The sequence below is a fragment of the Cavia porcellus genome, unplaced genomic scaffold (genome assembly GCF_034190915.1).
Source record: "Cavia porcellus strain 051 isolate PalLab524CR breed Dunkin Hartley unplaced genomic scaffold, mCavPor4.1 scaffold_4, whole genome shotgun sequence".
NCBI classification, from domain to species: Eukaryota; Metazoa; Chordata; class Mammalia; order Rodentia; family Caviidae; genus Cavia; species Cavia porcellus.
In genome coordinates this window covers 120,512,166-120,530,944 of record NW_026947487.1, presented here as the reverse complement: position 1 = coordinate 120,530,944, position 18,779 = coordinate 120,512,166, and the positions used below count along the sequence as shown (strand labels likewise).

Genomic DNA, 18,779 nt, shown 5'->3' with positions numbered 1-18,779 from the left:
CCTACCTGCCCATCGCTGTCTGCGGTTTCTGTATTTGTTCAGCCTGTCAGCCTCTGTATCCTGACCCTTAAGATGAAATTTGTGCTGTACTCAGTTCTTGAAAGGTACCAGGTATACCTGGCAGTGTTGCCAGCCTTGCCTCCCTCTGTGCTCCCTCTGGGCTGTGCTCTCGCAGTGGCAAGCTCATTCTATGTTCTAACCATAGAGACCGTGGGCAGAAGCCCTAGCACATCTTTAGGAAGATGTTCTGCTTAGTCACCATCTCTGGTTTGTGAGGTTTTTAAGGACTGTTGCAATGTTTGGAGCAGTTTCTGGTTCTCTTTGGGCAAGCATTGTGAGCCAGCAAATGCATCCTCTCCTGGTCTCAGGTCAGGTGAGACACAAGGACCTTCAGCCAGCTTGATGGGATGCTGAGGGGAAGGACATGCTCATGGTCAATTTCTGGACATTTGGCTGATACAGATTAACTGTGTTGCTCTGAGCATCTGCTTGGTAAACATTAAATAAGAGAAAGCCTGGCTGATTCTCCAAATGTGAGGAGAGCAAAAAGATAACTACTGCTTTGCCTCTAGTATGCTCTGCTTTAAAAGAACAGTATGTGTGCCAGTGCAGAACTGCTTCTGTAAAGGGACCTTTTCCAAACCTACATTTTGGTCTTGCGGGGAATTGACCTGTGTTACTCACCCAGTAAGCAGGTGGCTGTCCTGGCCATGCAGGGGAGAGGATGGCAGAAGTCTGTGACCTGAAGGACGCCTTGATGTGGTGCTATGCAGGGCTACCATGCCGCTCTTACTGTACAACCGCTTGAGGCAGTGTACATGCAGCCAGCCAAGCTTGGCATCCCATGATGGCCATAGTGGTGGCACTTGTGGCTTTCAAGTAGCAGAGTGTCATTGGGCTGATGTATTGTAGTCACCATGGCAGTGTCACTGAGGGGGAAAGACTTACAGGAGATGGATAGAGTCATGGTGTCCTTGGCAGGACCATCAAGTGCAGCAGGCGAACAGGTCAGGGTGTGCTGTTGTTGGTCACTAGAGAACAAGGCAGAGATCACTGGGTTCAGCCAACTGTGGCCCCACTGTGCGACTCTGGCTGAGGTGATTCTGTGTTGCTGCTATGCTGCTATGTATATATGCATTGCCTGTCATGTTGGCATTGGCTTCAGTGTGTCCACGCATTGTACGGTGGAGTTAAAAATAAAGAAACTCGGACAGCCTTCTGAGCTAGCTCCAGGGCTGTGTGCTGCCGTCACGTGGTGATGAGCCGGGGTCAGGAGCAATCTTCTCCTTTCTGACGTCTCACAGTGAGTGTTCTGCGTGGTACCTTCCTCCACATATCTGCTTGTTTTACCACTTGAAATTGCAGTCCTTTTCTAATAAAAGTTCCTTAGATGTGTCTTGGGGGTCATTAGTTACGCCCAAAGTGACAGCTAGAATGGGCTGGGCACTTGGACCTCCTGTCAGGGAGGGCCATCAGTAGGTGGTGCCCAGCAGGTGGCCTCCCCTCTCCCTCTGTGAGGCATTTGTTGAGCCTCCTGTCTTATCTCTGGTTCCCACCAGTGTTGAGGAGGCAGCAGAAGTAATCCTAACGGAGGAGCCTGGGAGAACCCAGGCAGTACTGGCATCTGAATCATGAGCCTGGGCTGTAGTCAGGAAGGTGTGCATGTGCACGTGTCTGGGAGTGCATTCAGTGAGCGTCTCAGTGCTGACCTCAGCCAGGCACCATTCATTCAGGTGCTGGCAGCGTGGCTCTGAGTTCCCCAGACGTGCTTGCATTGTGGCCAGAGGCCTGGGTGGTGTTAGCTACATGGTGGGAACCACATCAGCCAGTGAACAGGTGAAGCTTGTTCAAACTGCCTGGCAGGAATGTGTCCAGGTCATTTCCTGTCATGTTGTCCTTCACTCCTGTACTAGAACCTAGAAAAGCTCCATCTGAGAGTGTCATGGGGTAACTTTAAGCCTGTTGTATGGTCCTGTTTGCAGTTGGATGCATCAGCAAAGGCTGATGTCCAGTCAGCTGACTGTCCATGTGTCTGTGGGGAAACACAGAAGTGTTCTCTGGACCAAACAATAAACCACACATAGGAGCGACTCCAGGCCCTCCCACTACCACCAGTCCAGTGCTGCTCTGTAGGCCTCTGGGCTCCGAGTGGCATGGTCCTTAGTCTTCCCTGAGGCTTGGACTTGTAGCTTTAGTCTGAGGTCTGTGCAGCCAGAGAGCTTCACCAGCACAGTATGCTGTTTTGTCCCACAGTGCGAAGCCACACACTTGGACTTATGGTTGGCTGTGTAGCCTGTGTATGATTGTGAGGGGTCAGTGTGGTGTAGCTGTGCTACCACCATGTGTAGATGAAACTTGGCTATCTGAAGCTCAAAGGTGGCGGAGGCCACACAGTGCTGCAGTGGTCTCCAGTTGCTCCTGCCTCACTGTGAGCCATGGGACTTGTTGATGCCCTGCTGTAAGTTTGGTCCTGGGCTAGGAGGAACTGGAAAACTTGTAGCCCAATAGTAGTCTCCTGCAACCTACTCTGCTGCTGGGAATGATGACAGGGACAGCATATAGTGCCCTGGTGGAAAGGGACAGGGGAGAGCCAAACTCACTGCCATATCGCAGCTGTTGGCTTCTCAGACTGCAAGCCAGGTATCAGGTTGTGTCTCGGTCAGTTATTAGAAATGTAGTCCAAAAGACTGATTTTATTCTTGGTGTTCTTTGAGGTGTAACATCCATGCAGGAAATGGCATGTGCCTTAGTTGTGCACCAAGATACAGACACCGCCCCCACCCCTTCTCCCTGCCCCCATCCACCTGATCTTTGGGGTCCTGGGACCCTCAGAGGCCCACAGCAAACACGGCTTTGTTTGTGTCTTGCTTTTTGAGCCCAGCATGCCATGGTGAACATCTGCATGCAGTGTACTCTGGGATGCCACCACAGCTTGTCTCACCTCTTGTCAGGTTACTGCCAGGCCTTTCGCACTTTAAGGCTCTTTCAGTGTAATCTTTAAGGTGCAGCCTCCCACAGTGAACATGGGCCAGTCCTGTGCAGAACTCTTCTCATTCCTGACCTGTGCCCTGGCTAGTTCATCCACAGACCCGTTGGTGTGCAGAGCTGCCCACTGCATTTATGGATGGCAGCTAGCCTGGGCTACAAAGCAAGACCCTGTCTCAAAAAACCAGGATGCTTGGTCTAGTCTAGGATGTGTATCAGGTGTGAGAGACACAGCTCATGACTCTGTGCCAGGGGCATCCTGGGCTACAAATGCAAGCTAAGGAGGGCAATGCTGTCTGTCACCTGTCTTTGTCAGTTGCACAGGAGAATGTGGAGAAACAAGTTTTGATTGGAGGGGGCACTTTTTGGGAAGGTAATACTAAGGACCTGGCATGAATTTCCTATGACTAAAGCAAAATGGGTTTATATTAACATCCACTTCTGTACAACTGTGCCAGTGGGATCATAACTGAGATTTACCATTGCTGACATCTGGGAATGTGGGTCCTGCTTAAACCCTAGAAATACAGATGCTAAAGTGCGGGTTTGCTTTTTGCTGTTCTGACTGGTTTCTGCCATTTGCATAAAGGGCGTAAGCAACCATCAGCAGTTGGAATTTTTTATTTCTGTCTTAAACATAGCTTTTTCTTAGGGCTTCTCATATTGTCATTTTTTTTTTTTTTTTTTTTTTTTTTTAAGGTTTAAAGACAGGTTTTACTCACTATGCAGTTCAAGCTGACCTTGTAGTGATCCTCCAGCCTCAGCCTCCTGAGGTGCTGGTACAACAGACATGTATCACCATACATGCTGGTTTTCGCTTTTGAAACTATCCTGTAAACTATTCAGGAGACAGTAAATTACACTGAGTAGAGCCAGTAGTAACTACTCTCCCAGTAGACTCTGCCCCCTTGATGTTACTTTTGAAGCATTTCTCAGATAAAGACAACTTAAAAGACTAGTTTAGAAATTATCTGCCTTTTGCACTGAAGACCAAGGAAGGTTCAGAGGATGTGACCACTTAGGCTCCACTAAGGGAAACCACTTGCTTTGGTGTGAGGACCCGCATCAGTCAAGATGGACACACTGGGAGGAGTTTGGACCTGTGCTAGAACCCGACCCTTGCCAGGCACATGAGTGGCCATCTGAGAAGCATGGTTCTCAGTCTGGCAGGTGGCCTTAGTGGGGTTCTGAGAGCCCTGTGGCATTGCCCACAGAACTGTGTATGGTCATGGAATGCTTGTGGAGTCACTTGTTATACAGTGGTCAGTAGTGAGTGCTCTTCCTGTGTCCTGCCACTGAACAGATAAAGGGCTAGCTAAGTTTATTCTCTCTTCAGTTTTAGGTATTGGTTTCTTATATTTAATGTTTTAAATTGTGTAAAACATGACTCCAGTATCAAAACTGTAAGACAAAGTTTTTGTCTTTTGAGACAGTCTCACTAGGCATGCAGTTCAGGCCTTGAGCTTACTAGACAGGGTCTTGCTATGTGTCCTGAACTCATGGCAGTCTTCCTGTGTCAGCCTCAAAACCCTGAGATTACGGACATGTGACACCAGGCCTGGCTGGAAATTAAAATTTTTTATTGCCAGTTATTTTTAACAGCTTTTAACAGTTATAATTGACATATAATTTGCCCATTTAAAATGCATGGTTCTTTGGGCTTTAGAAAATGTGTATAGTTGAAAGACGGCTAGTACCATAATCAGAATACAGAGATTTACCAGCATACCTAGGTCTCCTCATCTCTGTATTCTCCTTTACAGAAAAACAAGAAAAAAGCTTTACTTTGAAATACAGATTTTCAGGAAGTTACAAAACTAGCAGTGACCCTTGCAGCTCCCCCAGTGCCTTCCTGGGGACAGCTGTGATGCAGACACTCCAGGGGGTGCTGAGAAGTGCTGCAGACCCATGTGCTCAGCTATGCCCAGGGCACAGACCCTGCCACCCACATGTACCACAACCAGTGTGGTACAGAAAGGTCCCCATGCTGTTCTCAACTGCCCTGTCCACCATGCACCGATGCCTTGACACTCTCGATAGGTTCTCCAGTTGTGGAGATGTCATGCAGGATGTGACTACTGGAGGCTGACTGTGTTGTCCAGTGTACGTGTCAGTAGTGACAGATGCACTGTGCAGAGAGACTGCAGCACTGCTCCAGGGCGCTGTCTGGACCTCTGTTAAAGGGCTTTTCCACCATGACCATTCATATTGAGGTCTTTGTGCAGACAGAAGGTTAATGTTCTAGGATACATGCCCCGGAGGATAGTCACAGTTGATGTTTGCACTGTTTTCAGAGAACTTTTGTGTTCACTTTTATGTGCTGATTCACGTTCAGGGTTCACACCACCTGAATTTGAGAGACCAGTTTTTTCTGTATCCTCAGCACTATTCTGTTGGTTGTAGCTGTTTTAGTAGGTGCATACCATTCCGAACTCATAATGGTGTTTTGTTTTCTTTTGTTAAGAGAGGCTTTCACTTGCAGTCCAGGCTGGCTGGCAGGCATCCTGTCTCAGCCTCCTGAGTGTTGGGATTACAGATCTCACCCCCACCCAGTCATTTGGTTTGGCAGTCACTGGGGGCTGATACCCTTCAGCATCTCCTCATATCCGTGCTTACTGTCTGTATCTTTGTTTAGTAAAATGTCTCTATGTGTTTTATCTATTTTCTAGTTGGATTGTTTTTCACTGTGGAGTGTTGTGTCTTGGTCTGTGTACATGTTCTTTGTCTAATTTGTAATTTGCAAATGCCTTGCCTGTAGTTTGTCTTTTCACCCTTTAACCTAGGTCTCTCACAGAGAAAGTTATTAATTTTGTTGACATTTTATGTTTTTTCTTTGAAGGATTTTGCTTTTGTTGTCATGTGTAAAAACTCTGTCTAGCCCTACTCCCTAAAGATTTTCCCTAAGATTTTATAAGCTCTTCTAGTTTTGGTGGATTTGAATCTGTTTCATTTTTAGTTGGTGCAGGTCTAAGTGGCATTGTGTCTGTTATTTCTGTTTGCATATGTTCAGTACCAGCACACTTGTGGAAACACAATGGGTTTCTGTGTGCTGATCTTGCGTGTATTCTACAGACTTGCCAAATCCTTATTTCTAAGAGTTTTATATTCCTGTGGTTTTATAGGTAGATGTGTTATCTTGAGATAGTTTTGTTTTATTTCTAACTTTCTGATCTGTATGCTTTTGATTTTCTTTTTGTTCATTCGTGTGCTAGCCAGAATGTTCCATGGCAGTGGTTACAGGGACACCTTGCCATCTCGCTGCCCTTGGGGAGAAAGCAATTGGCATTCGTCCTGGCAGCCTTGGCTCTGGCTCTGTGACTGCTCCTCATTGCATCAGAGATGTTTCCCACTGGTCTTGCTTTGCTGAGGGAATTTATCAAGAGTGTTGGAGTCAGTCAGGTGGGTTTTCTGTCCTAATTGTTAAGGTTTTGTGATTTTTCCTCTTTAGCTGGAGGATTACTTTGGTTGACTTTCTGGTGTTAAGCCAGCTTTCATTTTTCTGTCATTTGTTGACTTTAGTGCTCCTTCATATTCCCGAGACGACTGCCCACCAAATACATAGGCTTTTTCTCTGCTGGTTCCTTCCTTCCCGTTCGTCCGATTGGAGCTGCACAGCTCAGTGTCAGTGTCATTCATAGCTGCAGTGAGTTGGTCTGCGCACACCTTTTCTTGTCCTCTCCTCTATGCTTTGGGTCAGGTTTACCTTGAGCTGGGTGCCTGGTGCGAGGTGACAGGCTGTCCTTTTCTGTTCCTGCGGCAGTGTCTGAGCAGCCTACACCTGCTTCACTGCCCTCTCTGCCTGCATCCTGCCTTCCCTGGGCAGTTCCGTGGGTTTGTTTCTACACCGCCGAGCTCCTGAGGATGTCTGCTGACTCACTGTCCTCGTCCTGCTTTCAGTGCTTCCCCACAGTGCCTATTTTTAGTCACTCACTCATACCTTGAACACAAATGCCTGCATTCCTGTCCTCTTCATCACATCTAGTCTGTGTTTTAATTCCTTTGTTGTGTAAGACATATACTTTTCCTGCACTGCTTTCAGCTCCTTTTCTCTCTTTTTAGAACTGGATGCTTGCTTCTGCCTTAGCCAGGGTTTAAAGTTTCCTGTTCTCTCCTGCAGTTACAGTGGATGACTGTCTGCTACTTGCAAAGGTTTGGTTCACTCCAAATGTCAGCAGCCTCGAGCTCCCCATGTCCCGTCCATGTGGCTGCAGTTCTCAGCAGGGCAGACAGGACGACACCAGAAGAGGTCAGGGCCTGTGGCAGGGTCACTACAGTGCCTTCTGACTTTTGAAGCATGTCTCATGTTTTGAACATTACTTGTTCAGCTTTTTAAACAGTAATTGTTGTAAAACTTAACACCCAGAAGTTCAAAGCAAACACTTGTATCCCTTTACTCTGAAGCCCCATTTAACCTCACAGTCCCAGAGCCCATCGCACCTCCAAACTTCCATTGCTCAGATGCATTTTGGCACCTAATATGCATGTCTCAGCATTGCTGTCGTGTGTCTTCAGCAGTTTATGTAAACACATGTATTTGGCGCATACCTGTAAGCCCAGCATTTGGGAAACTGAGGCAGGAGGATTGCTATCAGTTTGAGGCCAACCTGGGCTAGAGAGTAAGTTCAAGGATTGGCTGAACTAAATGGCAAGACCCTGTGTCAGAAAAAGAAAGGGGGGAAAAACAGATAGATGATTAGATAGATGTAGTATGTCTTTTTCCTCAATACTATATGTGTGTCATTAGATATCCAGCCTTCTGGCTTGCCTGGGTGTCTTGGTTACTTTTCTCTCATTGCTGAGACAAAATTAGGGAAGAACAGGGTTATTTAGCTCAAAGTTTTTAGAAGTTTCAGTCCATAATCAGCTGGCTCCAAAGCAGGGTGACATGGCTCTGGGGCAACAGTTCAAGGCAGCAGCCAGAGCAAAAAGATGCTAAAATGTCATAAAGTGCAGAAAATGAAGGACATGCTCAGTATCCTTCATGCGCATGCCGAGTTTCTTAGGAGACAGACTGGAACCTCAGGCCCAGGCGAAGGGGCTAGTGGCATGATGCTCTGAGCTGTCACATGCCTGTGTGCAGATCCAGACATTTTATCTGGAAGGAGTGTAGTGTTAGCCCCCTGTGCTCAGCACTTTATAAAAAGCAGGGGATTCTCCTCCAGCTTTCTCCTTGGGGCGTGAGGTGCAAGGCTGGGTCCAACTAGTGAGTGGATGGTGGAGGCTGTTGCCTGTGTGAGGAGATCTGCCAGTCCTAAGCGTGGGCCCTGGGTGTCATGACCTTGGCTGTGGGAAAGAAGAGACGGCCTCAGGCTGTCTCCTGACGGCAACGAGCAGGGGCAGAATCACTGGACTTGGCCATGGCCTGCACTAGAAGGGCCCAGGCTGTGAGGCACTGGCCCCTACACCTGCCGCCCAGAGTAGGCCAGTACTCCTGTACCTTGCAAAGGCCCTTCCCTCTTACCCTTGTCGCACCTGCCACTGCTCCCGCGTGCTGTTCCTGAGTGTTTCCTGGGGCCTAGTTCCCTCATGCGGAGCGGACTGCTGCTGGCCGTGTGCTGAGCAGCTGTGCCTGCTGTGGTCAGTCTGTCGAGGTCCATGGGAGGCTGGCTAGGTGTTGAGCTGTGTCTAACTGAGCTCCATGGTGTCTGACTCTATCTCTTCTGTCTTAAAGCAGACGGTTGACGATGAGGCGATGGTGGTGTAAATGAAGATCAGGTGAGGGAGCAGAACGATGCCCAAGAGTGGGTGTTCTAAAACACCACAGCAAGAAGACTTTCCTCTCAGCAACGACATGGTGGAGAAACAAACCGGAAAAAAGGTAACTGTGGGCTCCTCTCTGCCTCTTGTCTCTGTAAACCAAACAGGCTGGTGGTGTTGGGTGCTGACTCGGGTACATGCGGAAGCCTCTCTTACAGGAGGGAGTGGGTGTTCAAGCAGCTGTGTGTGCCAAGGCCACTTTTCCACCAGTGCATTGCGGCACAGAACTTGCTCTCTGAGGTGATCTTGTGCAGCGGTCTGTTTCTGTCCCTGGGCCTCAAGATTTCTGTCACGGTGCTTTCGATTATCCTGATTATAAACTGCTGAGAATTTTACATTTAAATTTTGTTTATTCTGAATGTGAATAGGAAAACAATGGAAATCTAAACTGTAAGTTTTCTGTGTACTTTTTTATTTATTTTTTTAAGTACTAGGGATTTGTACTGAGCTACATACCTAGTTGGATTGACGGATTGATTTTGAAAAAGGCGTAAGTTGTTCTAGGTGGGACTCACTTATAATCCTCCTGCCTCGGTCTCCCAGAGTGCTAGGATCACAGGTGTGCACCAGTAAGCCCAGCTTATATCATGTGGTTTCCTGTTCTGCAGTGCCAGGGAATGTGGAGGGAGGGGGCTGCTGCACGACACGGTTATGTGGTGCATACTTCTGTCAGGAGTGGAAGGAGGGTGACATTTCTGCGGTGTATTCTTTCTGTCCTGCAGTGCTAGTGGGTGAGGAGGTGATACAGTTCTGGGGTGCACACTTCCCGTTCCGCAGTGCTTAGGGGTTAGGGAATGACTGCTCTGGAGTGCATCCTGTTGTGCAGGTCTAGTCAGGGAGTGCACGTTTCCTCTCCTGCAGTGCAGGGTGTACTCTGAACATGAATTTAGAGTCTGACGAAATGGACTCAGGTTCAGGCTCTGCCATGTTTTATTTTGTGTTCATCACCAAGCCCTGGCTGCATTGAATTTTAGGTTTCTGCTCTCTGTGCCAGAGCAGAGGACCCACAAGCCCACGGAAAGCAGGTCACTGTTACTCGTTCTGACAGTGCTGCTTCCTGGTTGCCTGTGTGCTCAGCCAGGTGGATCATGTTCCCTGCCTTGCTGCAGTTCCTGGTTGGCAGCTAGTTTGAACTGCTTCCTTTCTGCCTGTGCGCCTGCTCTCCTCTTCTCTGCTGCAGCTCAGTCTCTGTGGTAATAGTTGGGTCTTAGAGTGCAGTGAGGTTAGCAGGAATTGTACATCTGAAAATGAATGAACAGAGTCCTGTATTCACTTTGTTTTGGTAAACGTGAAGCAGTGTACGAACACAGTCATGCTTAATGCTACCTAGACAGAAAAGGTAGAGGAGCCTTGGGACCCTCAGGTGTCTGGGCAGTGTGCCCACTGTCTTCCCGTCTTGCTTGTCTGGAGTGCCTCATGCCCTGCCCGGGAGTGGTGAGCACCACAGCGTGGCGCCAGCAGATGGACTAGAACAGGCTTATGCTGTTGGGCGGGCAGGGTGGGGTGCTGCACGTGCTTGCAGGTCCTGTGGACTCCCAGATGGCTTGGCTCGAGGGGTATGTCTAAGATCATAAGAGAACCGGAAAGCACATACCTGCACTGGGCCAGGAGGGATGTGGGCCATGGCAAAGGAGGTAGAATTGCTCTCACTGGCAGTTCCACAGCTGGGGACCGTTTCACACCAAGGACATCAAGCCAATCTCAGAGCTGTGATTTTAGGTCTGCCTGTGTAATTTAAGGGCAGTGGTGTAGAGAGTGGGCCAGTCCCTGCTGAGAGGTGAGCTGGTTTGGGACCAGAGTTTCTTGTGTCCACATGGTTAACACAGGGAGCCCTGAAACCCCGAAACATCCTCCCATAAGGCATCGGCGAGCAAGGCATCTGCTGGCTTGTCGGGGTGGCACAGCAGCTCTCAGCAAGGAGGCATCTGTGTCACACTGGAGTTTGTTCTCTTTGGTTTTTGTCTTCTGTGGTCTTAGTTGCTAAATGAGTTGTGTACCATCACTGAGCTACATTCCCAGCACACATGCCCCCTTCAAATTTTGCCTTAAGTTGCTCAGGCTGGCCTTAAACTTGTGATCCTGCCTCTGCCTCCTGAGTTGCCTGGATTACAGGTGTGCACCACATTTGGTGCCATGTTGGCTTGGATTATAGGTCTGACAGACGTGACTGGATGGTGGAGAGAATGATTGGTCTGGGCAGCGCGCAGGAGGCCATGTTGAAGATGTCTGACGCTCAAGAGAGCCAGGTATAGGAGGGGTGGTAATGCTTTGGGCAGGGGCCACACAATAAAGGCCGAGCTGCAGTGGTGCAGAGGGGCAGGGCAGAAGCTGCCGAACTGCAGGCTGTGTCCCCCTTGTAGGGCTCATCTTGAACAGCTGCCAAGGGCCCTGGCTGGCTTAGGCTGGCTTGAGGTGCCAGCACTGGACCAGTTCTGTTTCTGCAATGCCTGCTTTGTCTGCACTTGGGCCTTTGAAAGATGTGTGGAGCAGACTTGGAGTTTTCTTCAGTAAACTAGCTATGTTCTTCTTCTGTTGTTGGTTTCTGACTATTGAGATAAAGCCAGAGGTCTCCCCCTGGAGACAGACAGATGTCATCTGAAGATGCCCTTCTTGTCCCCAGGTGTGCTTGGTGCTAGTGGAGCTCTCCTGAGGTGCATGGTAGAGGCCTAAGAAGACACAATGCTGGCAGCAGTGTGCTTGGGCTCACTCCTCGGGATGTCAGTGCTGTGATGGGGCCTGGACTGGCTTTGGCTCATTCTCACAACAGACTCTTTCTCAGATGCAGTTGGGTGTTATTAAAGTCAAGGAAGCATTTGTAGGTGACAGAGATAGAACACATGGTCCTGGAGCAGCATGGACAGATGTGCAGAAGGATGTGCTCCGTACTAAGGAGATTTCTGGAGTATCTGAACTGGGAGGAGACTCCTCGAAGCCAGTACATCCCTATACTGTGGCAGATTTTCTGGTCCAGAGAAGCCAGAGCGCTGCTCAGAGAGAAGTCCCTGATGCACAGTGCAGAGCCCCCTGTGCAAGAGGCCATTATCCTTGTTCACTATGAGATTCAGAGGAGACCTGGAGTTTTCCAAATATGTTCTAGGGACTAGGGTTAGCTCAAGGGTAGAGCACTTACCTAGCATGTGTGGAGGGTGAGGTACAGACCCAGGGTACATCCAAGGAATGGATGAGGAAGCTGTGCTGACAAGCCCAGCAACCCCCCTCCCCCCCAGCACCACAGAGATCAGAGTATTGAGATCAGCCTTGGGGGAAGTCACCTTCCACAGCCCAGTGAGCAGAGCTCTGAGGGTAGACACTGCTTTGCAATTTGTCGAGCCCCTTGGCAGCAGTGAGTACTGTAGCTTGAGCGCTGGCCATGCAACATGGACTGCACAGGATGTGACACCCTGTAGTCCCTGCTGCCACTTTGTGGAAGTGCTGAGGAGTCCCGGGCTGCTCTGCAGCAGTCATAGAATCATGCTGGGCTCTCCAGGGCAAAACCCATCTGTAGAAGTGGCTGCCCCAGGGTCACCGTGTGGCAGGTTACCTCAGCCATGCCATTTCATCCTGGGAGTCAGTCTGCATGCACCTCTTGGTGAGATTTCCTAGCACAGCCCCCACCCAACCCAGGAGGAGTAGGTGGCCCCAGACAGGGCTGAGTGTGGAGCCTGTTCTCTGATCCAGGCTCCAGCTCCCCTCAGCTCAAAGCTAGCTTTAGTGGTGGCCATGACAGAGGCTAGACCTTGGGTTCCCAGGTAGGGAGATTGGCATCTGCCTGACCTTGTTATAGGGACCTAGTGGGAAAGAGTACCACATTTTCAGGCCTTGGCTTGCTTCCCTCCCCACACCAATCCTGGTGGAGAAGGCCCAGATGCCAGGTGGGCACTGAGAATTCCATAGGCTTCAGCTCCTGTGCAGTTGTTGGCACGGCTTCCCCAGCCACTCCTTGCTCTGGTGTGTGCCCCACCCCGCAGTCCTTTGCTAGCTGCGGTCCACTCCTATGCAGGGGGCCCTCTTGGCAGGGGCCCCACTGACTGGTGTCCCTTCCTCTCTGAAGAGTGTGGGGAGCTGTAGGGTTGTAGAGCGGAGGTCCTGTCTCCTTACCTCTTCCTGACTTCAAGTTGTAGGAAGGCAAACCCTCTACTTTAGGAAGAAAACAGGCTCGGAACGCCTTGGATTCTGGTTCTCCTCTGGTAGCCCAACTCCTCACACAACACAGAGCTCTGGCTGTCTGCTGTTCCTGGCTTCTGTGGAAATTCAGTCAATTCATTTTTCCTTTCAGAATTTTAAAAGTGATTTATTTGGTATGGGATGAGAGATTGAACCTACAGACAAATGCTCTGCCACTGAGCCACTTCCCCAACTCTGGTTTTGAGACATGATATTGATGAGTTGACTAGGCTGGCCTCAGCTTCCTAAGAAGCTGGCATTATAGGCAAATACAAAATCACAAAGTTCTTCTCTATATTTTTCTCTGTGTATCATTTTAATTCTTAGATGCAGGTCTTTGATCCATTTCTGGTTTTGTGAATGGTATAAAGTAGTTCACAGATACTTGCTTGTTCCATCAGGGTTACACCAAACCCAAAACCAAAGATACTACAGGAAAACAACAGGCCACTAGTGCTCATGAACATAAACATAGGGTTTTAAGAAGAATTTTAGCAAATGAAATTCCTCAGTATGTAAAAAAAAGATGTGTTCCTTAGCTAAGTAGGGTTTATACAAGAATTTAAGGTTTATTTAACATCCAAAATCAATTGCTTTGCTTCATTGTGTTAACAAACGCAGACGATTGTACTAGTTGATACTGTGTCTCCACACCAGTCACCTGTGGATTACAGAACATTGAGGCAAGTGCAGAAGAAGGGGTTGGCTCCCTGGGCTCCCTGGGCCTGACGTGCAGTGCTCATGGCAGAGGGCTCAGGGAAGGACACTCGTGACCACTGCTGCTGTCAGCACCCTGCCACTGGCTCTGGCTAGCATATCGGCAAATAAAAGAGGCAGAAGGCATACAGGTTGGGGACAGAAGGAGTTAAGACTGTTCATAGATGTGTAAGGGGAGAAGCCTAAAAGCCCTGCACAAGAATTAATTTAGCAAGAAGTCTCGGTGTAGTACCAGTGTACATGATCATGTTTCTAAACACAGTGTGTGAACAGTTGGGGGCTGGAACATAATGCACATTCACATCAGAACTATGGATTCTCTTAGAATACAGCCGATAAGAGACCCGTGCGGCAAGACCTGTGCTCTGAGAGTTACCAGAACAACTGAGAGAAATTAGCCCGAGTAAGTGGGGGATCTCATGATGTTCCTTGGTCACAAAACTGTTTTGGCATGTGCCTTCCCAAGCTGAGGGATAGGTTTAGTAAAATGCATTCAGGGTCCCAGCAGGCTGTTTGGTAGAAATTTATGTGGAAGCGAAGAGAAGACCATTTTGAAACTTCAGAGCACTACTGGAGGACGTACATGCCGTCTGCTCCCAGAATTGGCTGTGGTAAGGATGGGCCTCCGGGCAAGCGGAATGTCCACACCCATGCCCACACACACCTCCCCATGTGGGCAGCCGACTGCTGGACTGAGGGCTGGTAGATGGTGAACTTCCTGTCAGCCTGGATTTTTTTGCTGTAGATGATTCTTTTTACTCAGAGGTGAGAATTAACCACAGTTATGTAGTTTCCAGGGTGAAAGTCCTGCGGGTCGTGATCACTTTTCAAATAGTCACAACTTACTTGTTCTTCTCTGGGCTTCTAGTGGGCAAGTCACAGAGTGGGGGTGATTAGAAACTTGGCCATTGTTGGGGTGTCTTGGTGTGTGGCAGGCGGTGCTTGGTGAAGACAGAACTGAAGGCAGTATGAGCATTTGGAAAGAACTTGCCCTGCAGTGTGCCCAGTTGCTCCTATGTTGCTGGTGAGGAGTTGCAGATAGGTCAGACACATTGCTGCCACCCCTGCTGGTTTTATGTCCCTGACTAGCTGGTTACCTAGACCCGGAGCACGGTAAGCCTTTTCACTGAAACACGACTGCACAGTTGTGCTGTGAAGCACACTGAAAGGCAGGTGCCCGGGATTCCCACATCCTGAAGGTTTACTGTAGTGTCCCTAACCAGGACCTTCTCATGTCAGAAGTGTCTTCTGACACCATAGCAAAATTTGAGGTTTCTTCTCCCCAATCACCCAAGGTACTGGAGATTAAACCCAGGATGCTCTGAGTACATCCCCAGACCTCTCTGTCTATCTGTTTGTGCTTTGGTATATATTTATAGATAGATCTCCCTAGGTAATCTAGCCTGGTTTAGACTTGAGGTCCTATAATCTCAGCCTCCCAGCTACTAGGCTTGGGTTATAGTGTGTACTCTTGTGCCGAGCTGCTGTAAATGAGTTTTGGGTGTGGAAGGTGGCATTTTCAGAGACATTATGATAGCTATTGTTGTTGTCCTGTTGTCTGGTTGTGAAGTGTTGTGTTGCTTGCATCGTTCTATTCTGATTTGCTTTGTTCTGTTTTGTTTTATTCTCTTTGAAATAAAAAATCAAGGAAAAAAAAGAAAGATGGCCTTTTTCTCTTACTAATTTTCTCTTCAGACCTATGCTCATTTGGAAATACTGCTTTTCTTTCTCTTTCCTATGTAGATGTAAGTGCAGGCAGTCTTCCTCTCAGACCCTGTCCTGGGGAGAACACCACACTGCTGCTTCCTTACCCTGGAACTCGGCTTCCAGGTTCTCAGAGTGTTCTTGGGTAGGGGTGGCATCTCCTCTTTCTCCTGGCTAAGGAGGAAACTGCAGACTTGTCCCTGAGCAGGGCTGGACCCTGCCCACAGGCTGTTCAGTAGCTCTTGAGATGATTGTATCATGTGTTTTTCCTGCGGTTTTTAAAGTATAACTCACATCCATTTCTTTTTTTTTTTTTTGGTCTTTTTTCCTTTTTATCGGTACTGGGGATCAAACTCATGACCGCCTCCTCGCAAGGCAGGCACTTATGCTGCTAAGCTAAATCCCCAGCCCCTCCCATCCATTTCTTAAAGTCTTGCTTTTTTGTGTGCGTGTGTGTTATCGGGGATCAAACTCACGACCTTGTGCTAGCCAAGCAGGTACATATGCGCTGAGCTAATCTCCCCTGGCCCTTCTTGCGTTCTTGAACCCTTCAGTGTTTCTGTGATTTGCATGATCTTCCTGTGTACTTGGAGTCCATTTTCTTGGACCTGTTCAGGTATTCCCTGTTTCTGTTTGTAAAGACTGTTGGTTCATAATTACCATCCAGGGAATGCCCTTCATTGAGTGCTGGGATTAGTGCCATGGCAGCCTCAAGATGAGTTGGGAATGTTTCCTCTTTCTCTGTCCCCAAGAAGAATTTGCATGAGAATTGCAATGTTTCTTCTTAAAATGTAGGTGAAATCCGCGCACTGGGCCAGGTGTCCTCCTGATAAGAAGGCAACATGTGCAGGTTCCTGTCTGATGTTCTGCTCTTTCTAGCAGCCCCTTCCTTCACAGTAGGGTTCACAGGGAGGGCTTGCTGGGAGACGGCTTTGGGCCTTGCCTTTGCGGGAGGAGAGCTGCATGTCCACGTGACCCTGTCCCCTGGCACACTGCCCTGGCACAGAGCTTGCGGCATGTTGAGCAGTGCCCTCCAAAGTCACTTGAGGAATGTGTCTTCCAAGCTGCCACAGTTAGTCACCCGGAGGTTGCCCAGTCGTGCTGGAGGGAATACCAGGGTCTCAGAGGTGCATGACTGGTGATGGGGCTGCTGAGGCTGTGCTCAGGTGTCTCTAGGGGCTGTTCCCACTGGAAGCTGCCGAGGGTGACTGCACAGTTCTTGCCAGGGACTCATTGAGGAAATTTCAGAAAGCAAGCTGGGGGTTGGTGTTTCTAGCCACCATGCCTTTCCATGTGAGATAGATAGCCGGTGTGTGCTAATGTCTCCCTGGGGCGTGCACCTGGCTGTGGCAGTGTTGGACTTGGCATCCACTGTAGAGGCTGTCTGGTGTGTGATCTAGGGTGTTCCGAGACTAACCCTACTCCATGGCCCACACAGGTCAGCTATGGCTGGGTCTCTCTACAGTCTGGGTGCTGTAGCTACGAGACCCCTGCTTAGCTTGGCAGGGCAAGTTTTCCTTCTTCTGAGGGAGCTGTCCTCACCCTTGCTCTAGCAGCTCCTCCCCTCTCTCCCTCAACGGTCCACTTTCTACATCTTGGGACCTCTGAGCTTCATGTAGATACCCCCAAGGAGTACAGTGTGACGGTGGATTCCTCCCAAAGCTCTTGCTTTGCCTCATTGCTCCCAGGAAGGCAGCCTTTCCCAAGAGCCCCTTGGGTGAAGCATGCAGTGTAGCACTGTGGGTAGGACGAGACATTCTTGGAGGGGCCGTGAAGTACCCTGGTGAGAGGGTTGTTTTTCCTGGCACAGGAAAAGAAATTGCAGCTGGTTTGGGATTTAATCTGGGAAGAGTGTCTGAAAGCAGCGCTTTCTTTTTTAGGATAAAGATAAAGTTTCTCTAACCAAAACCCCAAAACTGGACCGCAATGACGGAGGGAAGGAGGTGAGAGAGCGCACCACCAAGCGGAAGCTGCCCTTCACCGTGGGGGCCAATGGAGAGCAGAAGGACTCAGACACAGGTACCAGCCCAAGGCTACCCTTAGCTGTGGCCTGGTTCCCACTTGCGGTGGAGCCTGACCAGAGCATCCCTGGGTACGCACAGTGGGGCAGAGACTGGCTTCTGGATACTGCCTCCTCTTCTACATTGGGCCAGCTTGAAGTCCGTGGGTAGCCTTGCCCTCAATGCCCTATACTACAGTATTCCTAAGGGTCACACAGAGCAAAGGTGTGCATGACAGGAATTCTGCAAGTGAGGGGCATCCAGTGTGGTGGCCCTGAGGGTGCAGCACAAAAGTACACAGGTATGTTGGAAGTGATCCTTCCTGAACTGTCAGGTGGGGAGCCCTGGCATGCATCCATTTTTACCAGTGGAGTCCCAAGGCTGCCCCATTGCTGATCTCCAAGTGCTTTGCCGCCCCAACAAGGGGTAGGGTACAGAGCCACCCCTGTGATATGAGGCCTGGAGCTTTGTCCCTGCACCCTCAGACTCCAGGCATGGGATGGTAGGGCAGGGACTGAAGACACTGGGATGGGGTGAGCGTTTGAGGGGAAATAGGGCAGAGTCACCAAGGTCCTTCTCCTACCTCTCCTTCTACCTCTCCTGGCCTGCATGTGCTCACAGGAGCAGACCAAAGACTGGATCACCTGGAGGCCAGCAGGAAGGCCTGGTCTCCCAGCTGGTAGGCGAGGGAGGCTGTGAAGGGTGGTGCTCGCAACTCTTGTCACTCAGCAGTGTGCTGGCGGGCGGCAGCATGGGTGTCCCTCTTGGCATTATGGGGGAGGAGTGGTTAGGGTAGAGAGAAAGCCGCCATCTGCCCCCCATCTCTGCCCAAAGCAAGGGGCCAGGTGGCTTCCTGCACAGAAACAAGCTAAGAGCTGGCCCGAAGGTCTTGTTCCTGTTTTCAGTGTGTAGCAGGGTGGGGCATTCTCAGCTGGCTGTTAGCTTTGATAGTGGTCGTAGGAAGACAGGAAGGGGCCTCCTTTGCAAGTTGTGCTGCAGGAACGCATGGCACAGACGCTGCTGCCCGTCCTTCATGGCAGAAGTGCAGCTTGTGGAAGGCAGTGCTTGTTCTGTGCCCCTGCATGGTCCAGGCCTGTGAGTTGAGGGATTCACTGTCCCTGTAGTGCTTTTTTGTCAGTGGGGTGGGCGAAGGACCTCCTAAGAGGCTCTGGAAGGCTCAGGCTCCATTTGTCCTTGGTGAGCATCTGTGAGGCTTAGCCTTGTGGTATCCAAGACCACTGTGTTCACGCCACCACACTCCTTCTCTGGCAGGCAGACCCACTGTCACATCGGAAAAGAGGAACAAACTTTTTTTTTTAAAAAAAGATTAATGTGAGAGAGGAACCTGTCAATATCAGATTTTTTTTTAAATTTTGAAAGAGAAAAAGGTTTCAAAACAATAGGAGAGCAACGATGGTTAATACATTGCACATTGTTGTCTTTAAATTAGTT

The 18,779-nt window shown here is 49.4% G+C and overlaps 1 protein-coding gene across 7 annotated transcripts in view; it reads left to right on the top strand.

Annotated features, from left to right (window-relative positions):
- Positions 1 to 18,779, top strand: part of Ankrd11 (ankyrin repeat domain containing 11) — a 166,089-nt gene that overhangs the window by 121,181 nt on the left and 26,129 nt on the right. For 4 of the 7 annotated variants that reach the window (XM_063247821.1, XM_063247816.1, XM_063247818.1 and 1 more), the window contains 2 exons: positions 8,660 to 8,803; positions 17,208 to 17,346. In XM_063247821.1, the coding sequence (XP_063103891.1) occupies positions 8,717 to 8,803; positions 17,208 to 17,346 (226 nt within the window). In that variant the 5' untranslated portion in view covers positions 8,660 to 8,716. Of the gene's footprint in view, positions 1 to 8,656; positions 8,804 to 17,207; positions 17,347 to 17,948; positions 18,007 to 18,779 lie in introns of those variants that run through there. The other 3 variants (XM_063247817.1, XM_063247820.1, XM_063247822.1) reach the window with 2 other exon arrangements.